Source organism: Delphinus delphis, chromosome 7, assembly GCF_949987515.2.
Source record: "Delphinus delphis chromosome 7, mDelDel1.2, whole genome shotgun sequence".
Taxonomy (NCBI): domain Eukaryota; kingdom Metazoa; phylum Chordata; class Mammalia; order Artiodactyla; family Delphinidae; genus Delphinus; species Delphinus delphis.
The window spans coordinates 45,132,852-45,146,309 of record NC_082689.1 but is presented as its reverse complement, the minus strand read 5'-3'; the positions used below and the strand labels follow the sequence as shown (position 1 = coordinate 45,146,309).

The 13,458-nt window shown below is 33.9% G+C and overlaps 1 protein-coding gene across 1 annotated transcript in view; it reads right to left on the bottom strand.

Moving 5' to 3' along the window:
* Positions 1 to 13,458, bottom strand: part of COL5A2 (collagen type V alpha 2 chain) — a 144,922-nt gene that overhangs the window by 73,365 nt on the left and 58,099 nt on the right. The window contains exon 2 of the mRNA XM_060016451.1: positions 3,197 to 3,421. Within this exon, the coding sequence (XP_059872434.1) occupies positions 3,197 to 3,421 (225 nt within the window). The remainder of the gene's footprint in view (positions 1 to 3,196; positions 3,422 to 13,458) is intronic.

The following is a 13,458-nucleotide window of genomic DNA, read 5'->3' as shown; positions in this document are numbered from 1 at the left end:
TATCAAGGATGTACTTCATTCATAACAAGTCATTAGAAGTATGCCTTCTCTTTGCATGTTCTAGAAGAGCTTAAACAGCATTAAAATAATCTGTTTTGTAATGGTTTAGCACAATTGTGAAATCATCTGCTACATTTTGTAGGTCTATCTGCTTTACAAATTTTTCTATTTCTTCTAGGGAAATCTGTGTGCTCACTTTTTCTCCTTTTACCAGGGCTAGTTTTAGCAAATTATATTTTCCTAGAAAGTTATCCATTTCATATAGGTTTTCAAATTTATCAGCATAAAGTTGTGCAGAGAAACCTTTTATTATTCTTTTATGTTCTCTGTTTTCATTTGGTCATTTCCCCATTACCATTTCTTATTTTATGGTTAATTTATTTTGTTGATTTCCTGTAGTACTGTCTTTTGAATTTACATATTTCTACTGTGTTTCAGTTTTCTCACTTTTCAACTCATTTTTTCCTTATGAATTTCTTCTGCTTATTTTCAGCTTATTTTGTTGTTCTTTTTCTAATTTTTTGAGATGGATGCTAAATGCACATAATTTTATTCTTTCTTTTTCAATTTTTTAAGAATATAGCTGTAGATTTTTCATTATATTTTAAAAAAATGTTTCATAATGTTTTCAAGAACATTTGTATTGTTTGGTATGTTAGTCTTTCTGATGTTTGAGAAGATTCATATATTGGCTCTACTATTTAACATTATTCTTTTATATTACTCATATCTTTATTTAGACAGTTTCTGTTAGCTCTATTAAAATGAGCAGTGATAAAAATTACAGTGCTTCCTATTTGTTCTCTGACCCCCACACTTTCTTCCAGCACGCAATTTAAGACAGAAAATGCCCTAGTATTTATCTCTGTGGTGTTAAATGTGCTACTATACTTCTTCTATATGATTTGTCAGCTTTGAATGATATTCTTTGACTTCTGCCTCTTAAAGGTGAGGAATTAGCAAACTCAACTCTACTTTGCCCCTTTTTGTCTTCTCTCATTATTTATTATTAGTTGTATTATTTCTATATTGTCAGATTCAGTAACATTTACATTCCCATCGTCACCCTAAACTGCACTTTTGTTTTAGTCTCCTTCTAGAGTTAAATATATCAATGCTCATGCCAGTTCTTTGACAATTTCACCAATTAACTCTTGGTTGTCTTGGGTTTGTCCCATAGTTAGTTTCCCTAAGAAATTTATGGAAAGATTCCCAGAGTTCCTGTGTGTTTTACTGTTTTTTCCATAACTTTTATACTTGAAGGAGAGAATGGATTTATCTTTAAACTTTGGTTCCACATATTGTTTTCCTTGAGAAACATGTAGATATTGTTCCACTTTCTTCTGGTATTGAATATTATTACTATGGAGAAACCTGTGACTAATCTGAATAGTTTTTCATTTTAGAATTTATCCATTCTTTTTCACTGATTTTCCAAAAGACTCTTTTTCTTTAAAGTTTAATAACTTTACTAAGATATGTCTCTATGCTGACTCTTCTGGGTCAATTTTTTTAGCCACTTGGTTTCCTTTTTCAATATCAAAAATGAAAGTTTAATTTTACTCCAGAAAAGTTTTATTGGATTATGTCATTATTTGTTCTGCTCTATTGCATTTATTTTTTCTTTGGGATTCTTCTTTAGGGCTATCCTTTACATATCTTCTATATTATTTTCTTTCAAATCCTTTTCCCTATTTTTTATTTTTACTTTTCTCATTTCTATTTTCTACATCCCTTATTGTATTTTCTGCAGTATCAATTCTCCTTGTGCACCTTCCTATTTCATCTTCATTTCCCTATGATGATTTGGTTATCCTTCTACTTATTTACTCATTATTTCTTCTTTTTGTATTTCTAATTTATGACGTTCTTTCTTTCAATTACTTCATTAAGTTTTATTTAGTTTATGGTTAAATGGTCAGAATTTTTATCTGTTCTGTGATAGTATATTTACTAGTGTGTTCTTTATCTCATAAATTTCGTTAAACTGTCCTACATTTTTCCTTATAGTATCTTTGTATCAATGTTGTTGTCATCTCTTTTTTTTTTCATTATTCATCTTGGAATAAATTGGGCTTCCGTAAACCACCTATTTGTAGGAAGTTGTGTATTTTGCTCTGTTTTTTGATATTTGCCACCATTGTCCCAACATACTACTTGCTTATTCCCACAGGTTTAATTTTGCTTTACTCCTGGGGATTCTGTGCAGATTGTATCTACTTCAGGTAGCCCTTTGGTGTCTTGTTTTTAATTCTTCCCATTATATCTTCCGTATTACCTGGCTAGAAATTAAGTTTGGGTATTTATTCCAGGCAAATTGTCACTGTTGAAAGATACCCAAGAGGATAATTGGTAAATTACTGTGTAATGTTTCCATGAAAATACTTTTGAATACTTCATCATATTTGTTGTTATTTGCAGTGAAATTTTGGGGAAAAAAAAATAAAGCCTTGGCACTGTCTTGACAAGGATGCATGCAAGTCTCCATTCATGACTGCTAAAACAAATAACCTAAAAGTTTAATATTAATCTTACCTGGTTCACTAAAACACATAAATATGAACTTGTTTCTCTTATATGGAAGTTTTTCTAACATGTTACTCAAATACACAGGCTATGTTAAACACAGACACTTTTCTCCAAAAAAGAAGTTTTAAAAACCAGTAATTTATATCATTGTTTTCTCAAGGAAATCCATTTCATTCTCGTCTTTCTTAGCCAACATTAAAAGCATTCTGCATTTCTGAGCCACTGTAATAGAGGGTGCTGTGGCAATAAATTACATTAGAAATTATTATTCCATTACCAAGGTCAAAGCTGGCACCAGGGAAGAGAAATGTGTTTCTAGATCTCCTCTTAGATATTAATGGACTTCACAGAAAAGCAACAAATATCTTGGAGGCGCCCAGCATGGATAGGGTAACAAATGACCATCTTAAGTACTACAAGGAATTCTCAAATTAGACATAACCACTTAAAATGCAGCCAAAAAAATTCCCTGGTTTTTAAGAAGACAAGAAATAACTTTATTTTCATTACTGTTAGATAAAGTGAGTGAGAGAAATTATTAACCCCAAAGACCACTGAATAGTGGCTTGATTGTTTTCTTGGGTTGCTGAGTTCTGACAGCAAAAAACACTGTTACTATAAAGATGAATCATTGGACCAGTTCTGAGTTGGCCCTAAGTATTCTTACCAAAATTGGTATTGCTACTTCCAGTTGTATGTGGACAGACAGGACAGCACTCCCCAGGGGGAGTTACGGGGTCAGCACATTCAAGCACATCCTGGCACTGTATCTTGTCACAAAGAATGGCGCCATTGTCACAGACACAGATCTGGCAAGGGGCAGGTTTCCAAATGTCCCTGTTTAAGTACATCTGACCATTCTGAGTGCAGGCTATTTCTTCACCATATCCTTCTAAAATAAGAAGAAAAAAAGGAGGTTAGTAATCTTCTGAAATTTTGAAATCTGGGAAATATTTAAGAAGGTGAGTCATCTTGTGGGTTCTAAAAAACTCTGGGCTAAGCAATAACTTCCTAAGGAGGCAAAACACAGATGAACTTACTTCATTAGTATTTAAAGACAAAGCATGTAATTCACAATTAAATTATTATGATACTTATATTCTAGCATGATGGGGGGGAAAAGTGATCCAAAGTTAAGTATACTAAGTCAGAGAGGCTTCCCAAAGTCATTTTTGAAGATACAAATAACCAAACGTGGTAAGATCATGTCAGAAGGATCAAAATAAACCATTTGAAAAGCAGGAAAAGAACAGTTCCAAAGAGAATACAAAATTTCAGTGTCTGGTGAACCCTATGTGACTTTAAACTGACCAGAAATTTTCCATTAGTAAATCCCACAACAACAGAAGACAATATATATTCTCATACCATGAGGAAAAACTTAAATTCATTTTAAACATTAAGGTAAAAAAGAATAATGGTGACCCATTTCATGGAATAGATTTCCACTAAACATCCGAAACTAAAGGTGCTTCCTAAACTGTAGTGGAAATGCAAAGCTTATACAGGTAATGCATTCATTATCTTTGCATCAAAATTAATTAAGGAAAAAAAATTAATTAAGGAAAGTCACAACCAAAACAGTATGGTAAGCTATAACCTAATATCTGCCAAATACTTTTCTTATATCTAGATAAAAATTTAATGCAGATTTGGAAAACATAAACACAGTTATACACATCGTAGTTCTCTTATACATTTACTATAAAATAAACACATATATTACATCTTTAACTTTGTGATTCTTAAGAAACAAAACTATAGTATTTTAAAACATAATGTGGATCATATAATCCTTGCTTAATTCCTTCAGGAGCTTTCCAACTACTTCAATTCAAAGCTCCTTTTTCAAGCCCAAAGGCCCTCCCTCCCAGTCCTTGTACAACTTGACCCCTTTGCCTAGCACTACCTTTCCATCCCTCAACTCAGACTCTGATAGCTCACTATCATGGTTTGCTTAATTGTCACCTGCCCCCCACAATTCTTCTCTGACTACCCTATAAAAGTAGACTTCCTTCACCGAATTGAAATGCTTCACAGAACTCCTTAAAGAACCCATTCACCCATCCATCCAGTGATTCATTCATTTTGTATTATATGCAAGGTAATTAAATATTTACTAAAATGGAATGGCTAGGCAAAAATCACTGCCTTCATAAGATTTATCACAATTAGTATTCATTTTTTTTCCTTGTTTATGTTCTTATTTCCACCACTAGACAGTAAATTTTATGAAGGTAAGAACTAGTGTGTCTTGTTCGTCACGGTATTTCTAAACCTTGACATCATACCTTGCATAGAGCCAACATCCAACAAATACTTGTTCAATGGGTAGATATGAATGAATGAATGAATCTAAATTATGGTTCACTAATTTAACTGCACCAGCACTAACTTTGCACTTTACAAAAATAAAACTAAAAATTTAAAAATGCATTTACAATTAGTTTTTGAAATATATTTAGTTATATTTATATATTTATCACAATAAATATAGTCAAATGCTAATATAGAACTACGGATGAAAATGATTTCAGTTTAAAGACATTAGTCCAAATATCCATCTTCTTAACTTCAGAAAGTTTTTCTTGGATAGCATTCTTCTCACTGCTCTATGGAATACTTTGCCTCACATATTTAGTCTTTCATCACATATTTGGTAAATGGAAAATTGTTTTCAGAGCATGACACCACATCCTGGCTTCTGTGTTATTCATAAGAAGAGCACGAAGTTTCTAATCTGTTTCATTTTCATCAAAAGATATTTATCACATAATATATAGCTACTCAATAAAACAATATTGGCTCTGTCTATCCAGCATTACTATAGGCATTTTAAACTAAGGAGAAAATAAGTATCCTGCTTTAATATGCTTTCATGCAGAACTATTTTGGAAAACATAAGAAATTTGTACATCAAATAAGCAGTGTTACTTTTAGAAGAAAAATCACTTTGAAACAATGTAGTTCCATGGTGAATGTTTTCACAAAACACAACCTATATAGAAATGGACTTACACCCATAGTCCATCGAACTACTCTATTAAGTAAAAAAAGAATAACTTTGTTCATTAAATTTTTTGATTGAGAAAGAAATATCCAATCACAAGCACTGAATACCATTGACTGAAAATGAGATACACCACAAGTTCTGTTAGCTTGCTTCTCCCTTCCCCCACCCTGGGAGGTAAAAGTGTTCACACGTATCTACTGAGGGTTAAGTGGGTATGTGCCTAGGACTGCATGTGCAAAATATTGGAAGTATATTTATTCCGTTCTCAAAAATATATACTATCATTGTGAAGTAGATCTCAATTTCACTGATGAAACAATTATATATGGGGAAGTAGTGAATGTGAAAAACAAAAAACGAGATGACATACAATGATGTTGTTGATTAAACATCATTAAAATATGTGAGAGACTCTTCAGGGGTGAGTTATCCTGTTCTCTGTGGCTCATTCATGGTTGGAATAAAAAGACACATTCTCTCAGTCTGTGTTAACTCACAGAAGGTCAGTTTCTTCCTGAAAGTTTAAGACAGCATGACCTCAATCCAACGGGCACTATATTACTTGCTTTAAATGACAGTGTTAAAAGTTAGTTTTATACTCTGAGTCATCACTGGTCCTTTTCTCCCTGAGAATTTATAATTAAATTTAATATGATGTGGAAAGTTAGTTGGAGTGCTTTTAAATGGCAAGGAGATGAAAAACCACATTCGCTGCTAAAACCTGCTCTCTCTTCCCCGGCACAGAATCCATGCACATCACAGAGGGCACAAAAACTCAGTGAACTCTAATTTTTCGTGTCTGAATGAAAGACATGTACAAAGAAACACTGGGTAGAAAATACAGGGTGTCTTGCAGTTCTCAAGTTTGTACGTGGTAGTTGTGTACCTTATGATTAGGTTGCCCCTTCTGTTTTCTACAAAGATGTTTATTTAAATGAAAAAGAAAAGTAAAATAGGAAGCAAAATTGCAGCCAATTTACAGTAAAGTAGTCATGACATAATTATTTTATGAATGACAATATTATTAAAAAATAAGTAAGAATTCTCATATGACATTCTGAGAGGGTCAATACCACCCTCCTGATTCCTCTATAGAAATCATAAAATAATGCAAGCTGACATTAACCTTAATTGAAGGTCCAGAAGTTTAAAAATTATTTCTTATAAAATCTGAAAAAGAATTCCAAAATCAAAATACTTTGAAACTTGTATTTTTTCTATGTATGTTTCTTTAATTTTCCTAAAATTGAGGAAGCCTATAGATATCTGATTGTATTGCCATTATTTTGTAATCTTCCATGGTGTTGTAACTTCCAAAAATTTTATCTTCCAAGCTACATGATTCTTTCACCCTTATCAAATGTTCCAACAAATTAAACCAATCCATTGCAAAGTCATTACCACAAACATCTTGGCACTAATCTCTTAGAGAAAAGAGATGTATTTTATCTGACCATGTTTTGTTTGAGAGTAACTCAATGTCCTGTGTTTCTCATATATCCTCAGAGATTTGTCTTCTCACAAAGATTAGGTGCTTTTAAATTTATTTGTAAGAATTCAGTTCTTAATCACTAGATGGCAGAACAAATCCACCATCTTATTATAATAGATAATTAGAAACTCAGACATCAGAACTGCTGCTGCTTGACAACTATGGCCCACACCCTAGGGCTACATTCCTTCATATAATTATACTTGTGCAAAAAAGTCTGTATAGAAATGGCCTTATTCAAACCTTTGACTGTCCAAGAGAGATGTGATTCTATTTTTAATATTAAATTATTGGGGTCTACCTAAAAATTTTGAAAAAGATATGAAATAAACGCTCCTAAGCCCATGCTGGACATTCTGTAGACATTAACTAAAGATCTTCCTTGTAGAAATAATGTGCTCGCATATCACAGAAATTTTAAATCTCTTATTCAAACAAGTGTTTGTTCAGACCATTTTCTCTCACTGGACTGTGAGCTCCTTGGGAGCCAGACGTGTTCATCTCAGTAACCTTCACATCCAATGTCATATAATTAGTCTTTGATAAACATATTTGCTGTGTGGGTGAATGAGTGAGTGAATGAAGGAAGAAAGGACTAGTTCATCAACGTGCTTATTAAAAAGATAGCACATGAAGCTCTCATTCCTCCTTCCCTAAACTTCCCAAAGAGGATGTGCACTGAGGACCCCTATTTTGAATGATAGGGAAATGGGTCACTTGATTGTTCTTGTTAAGTATGCCCCTGACATCTAGACTTCTGTGTGGCCAGAAAGGAAGAAAACTGTGTCCGTCATAGCCGCTCACATTTTGAAAAAATTTTCAAAAAGCTATAGCAGCCCTTCAGCCTTCCTGGCCCAGTTGGTCTATGTCCCTTTGCTGGTTATGAAGGTCTGGGTTAACATAATTTAAAGTTTCTCTAATTGTAAAAGTTTTTGAAGGGTTAGAATCATGGCACAGTCAGCTGGTGTCCTCATGAAGTGGGCAGAGAACGCTTTATGGGACAAGAGAAGCAGCAGCAGAGCAGCTCCACTGGTCCCTCTGGACCAGAGCACAGATGCTGCCTTTACCAATGCACAGCACAGCCCCAGCTGCTGGACTCAGTTCCAGAGAATGTTCCAAGGAAATCCCTCCCTTCCTTCTGCGCTCAGGCACTGTTTATCCACACAATGGAGAGATGATGAAGGGTATTCAGCTCTTCCTTTAGAGCCTTCTGACTCAATGCCAACAATTCCACATTGATCATTTCTTTTTCCTTATCTGATCCCCAACATTTAAAAAATAAGATACATATGAAGCCACCAGGGATAGCTGAGGGGGATCTGTTACATACTTTGACAAAATTTTTCCACTGCAGCCTCAAGGTCTGTGAGAGAGAGGGTGGGTGAGTATGGAGCAGGCCTGTGAAGCTTTGCATCTTTTGTTTCTTCAATCCACTTATACACTTTCACTTTCCAATGAGCCCTCTGAATTTAAATCCCTTTTTAGGATGGTTACTCAAACTAGTACTTTTTTTGTGCCCTTCTCTATTTTTTTGTACCAATTGAACAAAAGTAGCCATTTGATGATTATTTGAGCTGAGTTAAATTTCTGTTCCACTAGGACAATCATATTTAATATTCTAAAGCAATATAATAACAATTAATTTTGAAAGCTTATCTTGAAATCTGAGAAAGTAAAAAGAAGACAATGTATACATAGTATGTCAGTGAAACATACAAATAATGAGATTAGACAAACTGTACAAAGGTAGTTAGTTTCTTCAATACAGTCATGAAATGTTTCTCAATCTCATATGCAAAGGCTTTCCAGTTAACTAGTAAAACTGCTGTTTTTCCTTTACTTAAAATGGAAAAAATAAAAAGGAAAATCTTTTATATTAGGTATTACTTAAGTTTCTTTCCATGTATCATTGGGAAATCCAAATGATTGTGGCCAAAATGTGAAACTAAAATTATACACAGTGCACATGCAATGCTCATCTACAGTTTTGTCTGGAAAACCAACTTTCAGTCTGCTAATGCATTTGACATAGTTTTTTTTCTCCAACCGAAGGCTCAAACTATTGACTAGCTGTAAAAACACCACACAGAGAATTGAGCCTGCCTTATATTGAAAACACTAGAAATTTTAGTAGTAATATCTATAGCAAACCCTAGTTCTATTCTCAAATATTGATCCTAAATGAATAATTAAGTACAATTTGTGCTATGCCAAATGTATGAAATGCCTGCCTAAATACATGAAAGGTTTCGAACTGTTTTGAATGAAGTCTGTCTGCTTAATCTCTCTCCAGCAATGACATTGCTTGAAATAAAGAAGAGAACCAAAAATCTGCCTAGCTATTTCTCTCTTCAAATGGGTAGTATCATGACTTTTATGTAGTCTGGAGATAAATTAAGTAACAAATTCCGAGCAACATGTAGTACCCACATTTCAGATTTCCTTCATCTCCTTCAAGTCTTAGCTCAAATGTCACCTTCTCCATGAAGCCTACTCTGACCGCCTTACAAAAAATTGTCACCCTCCATCTACCAATTCCTGCTTTTTTTTCTTTTAATGTGGTATTTAGCACTTTTGAACCTACTATATTATTGTATTTGTGTCTATTTTGTGTCTCTTCATGATAGATTTATAGCTTTATAAGGACAGATACAACTTGTTCTGGCTTGTCCATTGATATATCCTGATATTCTAGAATAGTAGTCAGGATCATAGTAGATGCTCATTAAAAATTTGTTGAATTAATTTGTTAATTGAATTGAATATTAGTTGTTTGTGTTAGCAGCTTTAGATGGTGGAGTTGTTTTGTAATTATAGAGTTATTATGTAACTAAAAAGAGTTATTGTTATATTATAAGAGAATATTTACAGAACTAAACTAGGGATATTTCATTATCCTATGTTTGGACAAGAAAAATACAAAAAATGGAATCCAAGATTTTGACCTGTAAAGCCAAAAGCCACGATTTTGACCTGTATTTAAAGTAAATAACTGTAAATACAGTTATTTAGAATAACTGTAAAGTTATTAAGGGTAATAACTTCTCAGTGCTTCTGAGAAGTTATTACCCTTAATAAGTAAATGAATGGAGATCAAATTAAAACACCCTTATGTAGAGGAAAAGAAGATATCTATAAAGGAAAGGAACACACATTATTTTCTTAAAACATTTCTTTCTTAAAACATGTTTTAAGAAAGAAGATTTAGAGTTTTCAAAAGACTTTTCATTATTTGTTCAATCCCAGATAGCTATGGAACATTTTTTTTGTGCTAACACATTGGGTTATCTGGTGTTGAGATCAGAGAAGAATGTAGAACATTTGCTAAGCTGTAGAGGGTAAGATTTAGGTTGAACAAGAAGACATTAACTAGGTTGTTTACTTTAGTAAAGGATATGTGCCTCAGTTTCTCTACTCATTAATGTATAGGAAAAGATGAACTATGAGCCTTCACTTTTGGGTGGGATGAAATATACTAGGAGATGACAAATAAAGTTGCCTTAAATTGCTGCTGAAAGTTAATCCAAATAAATTAGTCAATCTGGAAAAAGGAATGGAGGCATTATTTAATCCATTTAACCAGTATTTATTTATCCAGAAAGTTTTAGTGAATACTTGTCTAGTACAAGAACACAGTTTAGGTGGTGGAATGAGACATTTGGAGTCCAGCTTCCTTGCCAAAAACAATCAAAATATACAGAAGTTGCAAAAGGTAATGCAACTTTCTTATAGGAGAAAAAATAAGTTTGTACACATGTATATTTCAAGAATTCATTTTGGAAAATCTGCATACACGTTGAAATTTTTATAAACTTAATTCTATTTTCTCATTAACCTACATGAGTCCCAGCTCCTTTTGAATTATTGGTTCTTATCCTGGAAATCTTCCTCTGTGTTTTCAGAGGTTTTTGCCTAATGCTATTTATTTTAAATAACTAAAACTAAATTCTCAGGAATATCAACCTGAGGGCTTTCTAGAATCCCAAACAAAAACAATCTTCAATCATTTGGGAAAAAAAAAAAAGTTATGTTTATAAAAGCAGGCTGCAAATAAGCTAGGAGTGAAAGGAATGCAGAATTCCAAAAGGCATTAATTGAAGAGTAGATTGGTCACATACTGACTGTCCTTCAATGTCCTCTTTGGTAAGAAAATGGACTTTGAACCCTAGGATAGTCTGAATGCAGTGAGAGAGCGGAAAGCCACAATTCACACCATCCCAGCAGCCCCCATGGTGCAGCTGCTCCACTGTGTGTTTTTCAGGCTTCCTTGGATGTTTTAGTCTTCCAATAGCTTCGGCATTAAGAATAGTTTCAAATTATAAAGTAAATGCGCTTACTCTTGAAACAAACATCAAAGTAACATAACGTATGCATTTTGATAATATAGTTTATTTACTTAACAAATATTTATTATCCATCTGTTACTTTGCCAAGCAAAGGTCAAGTTACGAATTCCTCCCCATCCTCAAGAAGCTCACAGAACAGTTAGGGAACCATTCCAGCAATAGACTAGAAGGACACAGTTCTTTAAGTATAAAACTAGAGGCAAACCCAAGTTGTGGGAATATTTAAGAGAGGCACTTCACCGAGGCTAGAGGTCAGAGAAGTCAAAAGGGTTCTGTAATGTCTTTCCTTTCTTTAACAATTTTTTAGTTTTTTTTTTTTTACGTGCTAAAACTAATATCCAAAATGATTTCTTCCAAAAATTCACTTCCAGGCTGTATAATATTATCACTCCTGGTTCATTGCTGGTAACAAGCAACGAACACTTTCTTTCTACCAACTAGCTGGGATGGATCTGAAGGAGCACAGGCACTTCCTCTCACTCATTACTTCCTGTTTTCATCTCTTTGGCATCTATTCTCTTGTCTGAGGGTAAAACAACAGCACTCTTGTTTCTAAACCTCCTGATGCCTACATAGGTGGGTGTCTTAGAGGGGAGTAGGGATGTGGCTCTTCGGTGCTTGGAGCTGCCTGACAGTGCAGAAACCCGGGACAGTGGCACACAGCAACACGGGAGGAATCAGTTGCCACCGATGACTAAGTCTGGCAACACTGTGATGAGCTATAAATGCATTTTTCCAGGTCCAATTCTACAGCCATTTGGAAATTCAGCAAAGTCAAATTAAAATACCATTCCTCCAATTTAGATACAGAATTCTGGATTATGCTGCCTTGAAATTTTAGGAAGTCAAAAATTGTTGTATTGTGTAACATTTAGCTTGAAAGACAATGAGTTTCAACCATGGGTGCCAGTTTATAATTTAGAAAACAGTGAGAAATAAGGTATCAAATATCTGTGCTAGAGGTTCACTTATTTTATACTCAGCAAATCTATTCATATCCACTTTCATAGATTACATAAGCATTTATCAAGAGTCTGTGACCATATCCCATGCCAGAGAGATACAAAAGTAAAAGACATATAAGCTACTCCAGAAGAGCTTTTAGTTGAAACAATAAGAAGGAAGTTTATAAAATCATGCTTTTATAAACTTTTACTAAATATTTACTAAGGACTTTTATAAATATTTACTAAGGACTATCTAAATATAAATTATCTTCTATCCAGCTATTTCTCCAATGACCACAATTCGTCAAGGAAGCACATTGTTTATGTAAGACACTAGGTTCAAGGAATTATGGGTAAGAAATCTAAAGAGCTGAGATCACGATGAGGTGAAATTATCTGAGGAGGGGTGAACAGAAGTTGTGTCTAAAGTAGGTCTTGAAAAATGCAAGGTATTTGAAATGGTGGAGGTAAGGAAGACTCTGCCTGGGATGGGAGCAGGAACCACCTAAAAGAGGCATGGAGAGGAGGGCAAACATGTCATAACAGGAGGGAACGGTGCCGTATATGGAAAATTCTTGCTATGAATTCTTGCTATGAGTGACACTTCTTCCTCTAGGAAGGTTTTCATGACTTAACCCTTTCCCACATGTAATTTGGTCACTATCTTCTTTGTGCTCTGATTCATCTTGTCCATACACCTGGCAAAATACCTGCAACAGTCTATTGTTTTTTTACATGTAAACTCTATCAGGCTGTACATTTCTTGAGGGTGAACACTCTTCATTTCTCTCTGTATTGTGAATGTAGAACAGTGCCTGACACATAGTACATGTCCAGTAAATGCTTATTGAATAAATGAATAAGTGAATAAATAGGAGAATGTATAAGTAGCTTTCAGGAATATTAATCTAACAACAGAATTTAAGGTGAATTGGAAGCAAATGAGACTAAAGGCCATTAGTTTAAAATGTTATACTGTAGTTAGGAGAAATAGTTGTTCTGGGAATGAAGAGGGGTAAATCCACAAGACACCAGATAGAAAATATGTAGAATTTGATTAACTGTGGATGGGATAAGGCATTGGAAAAATTAAAAAATAACTTTCGAGGTTCAGGATAGAATGGAGGAAGT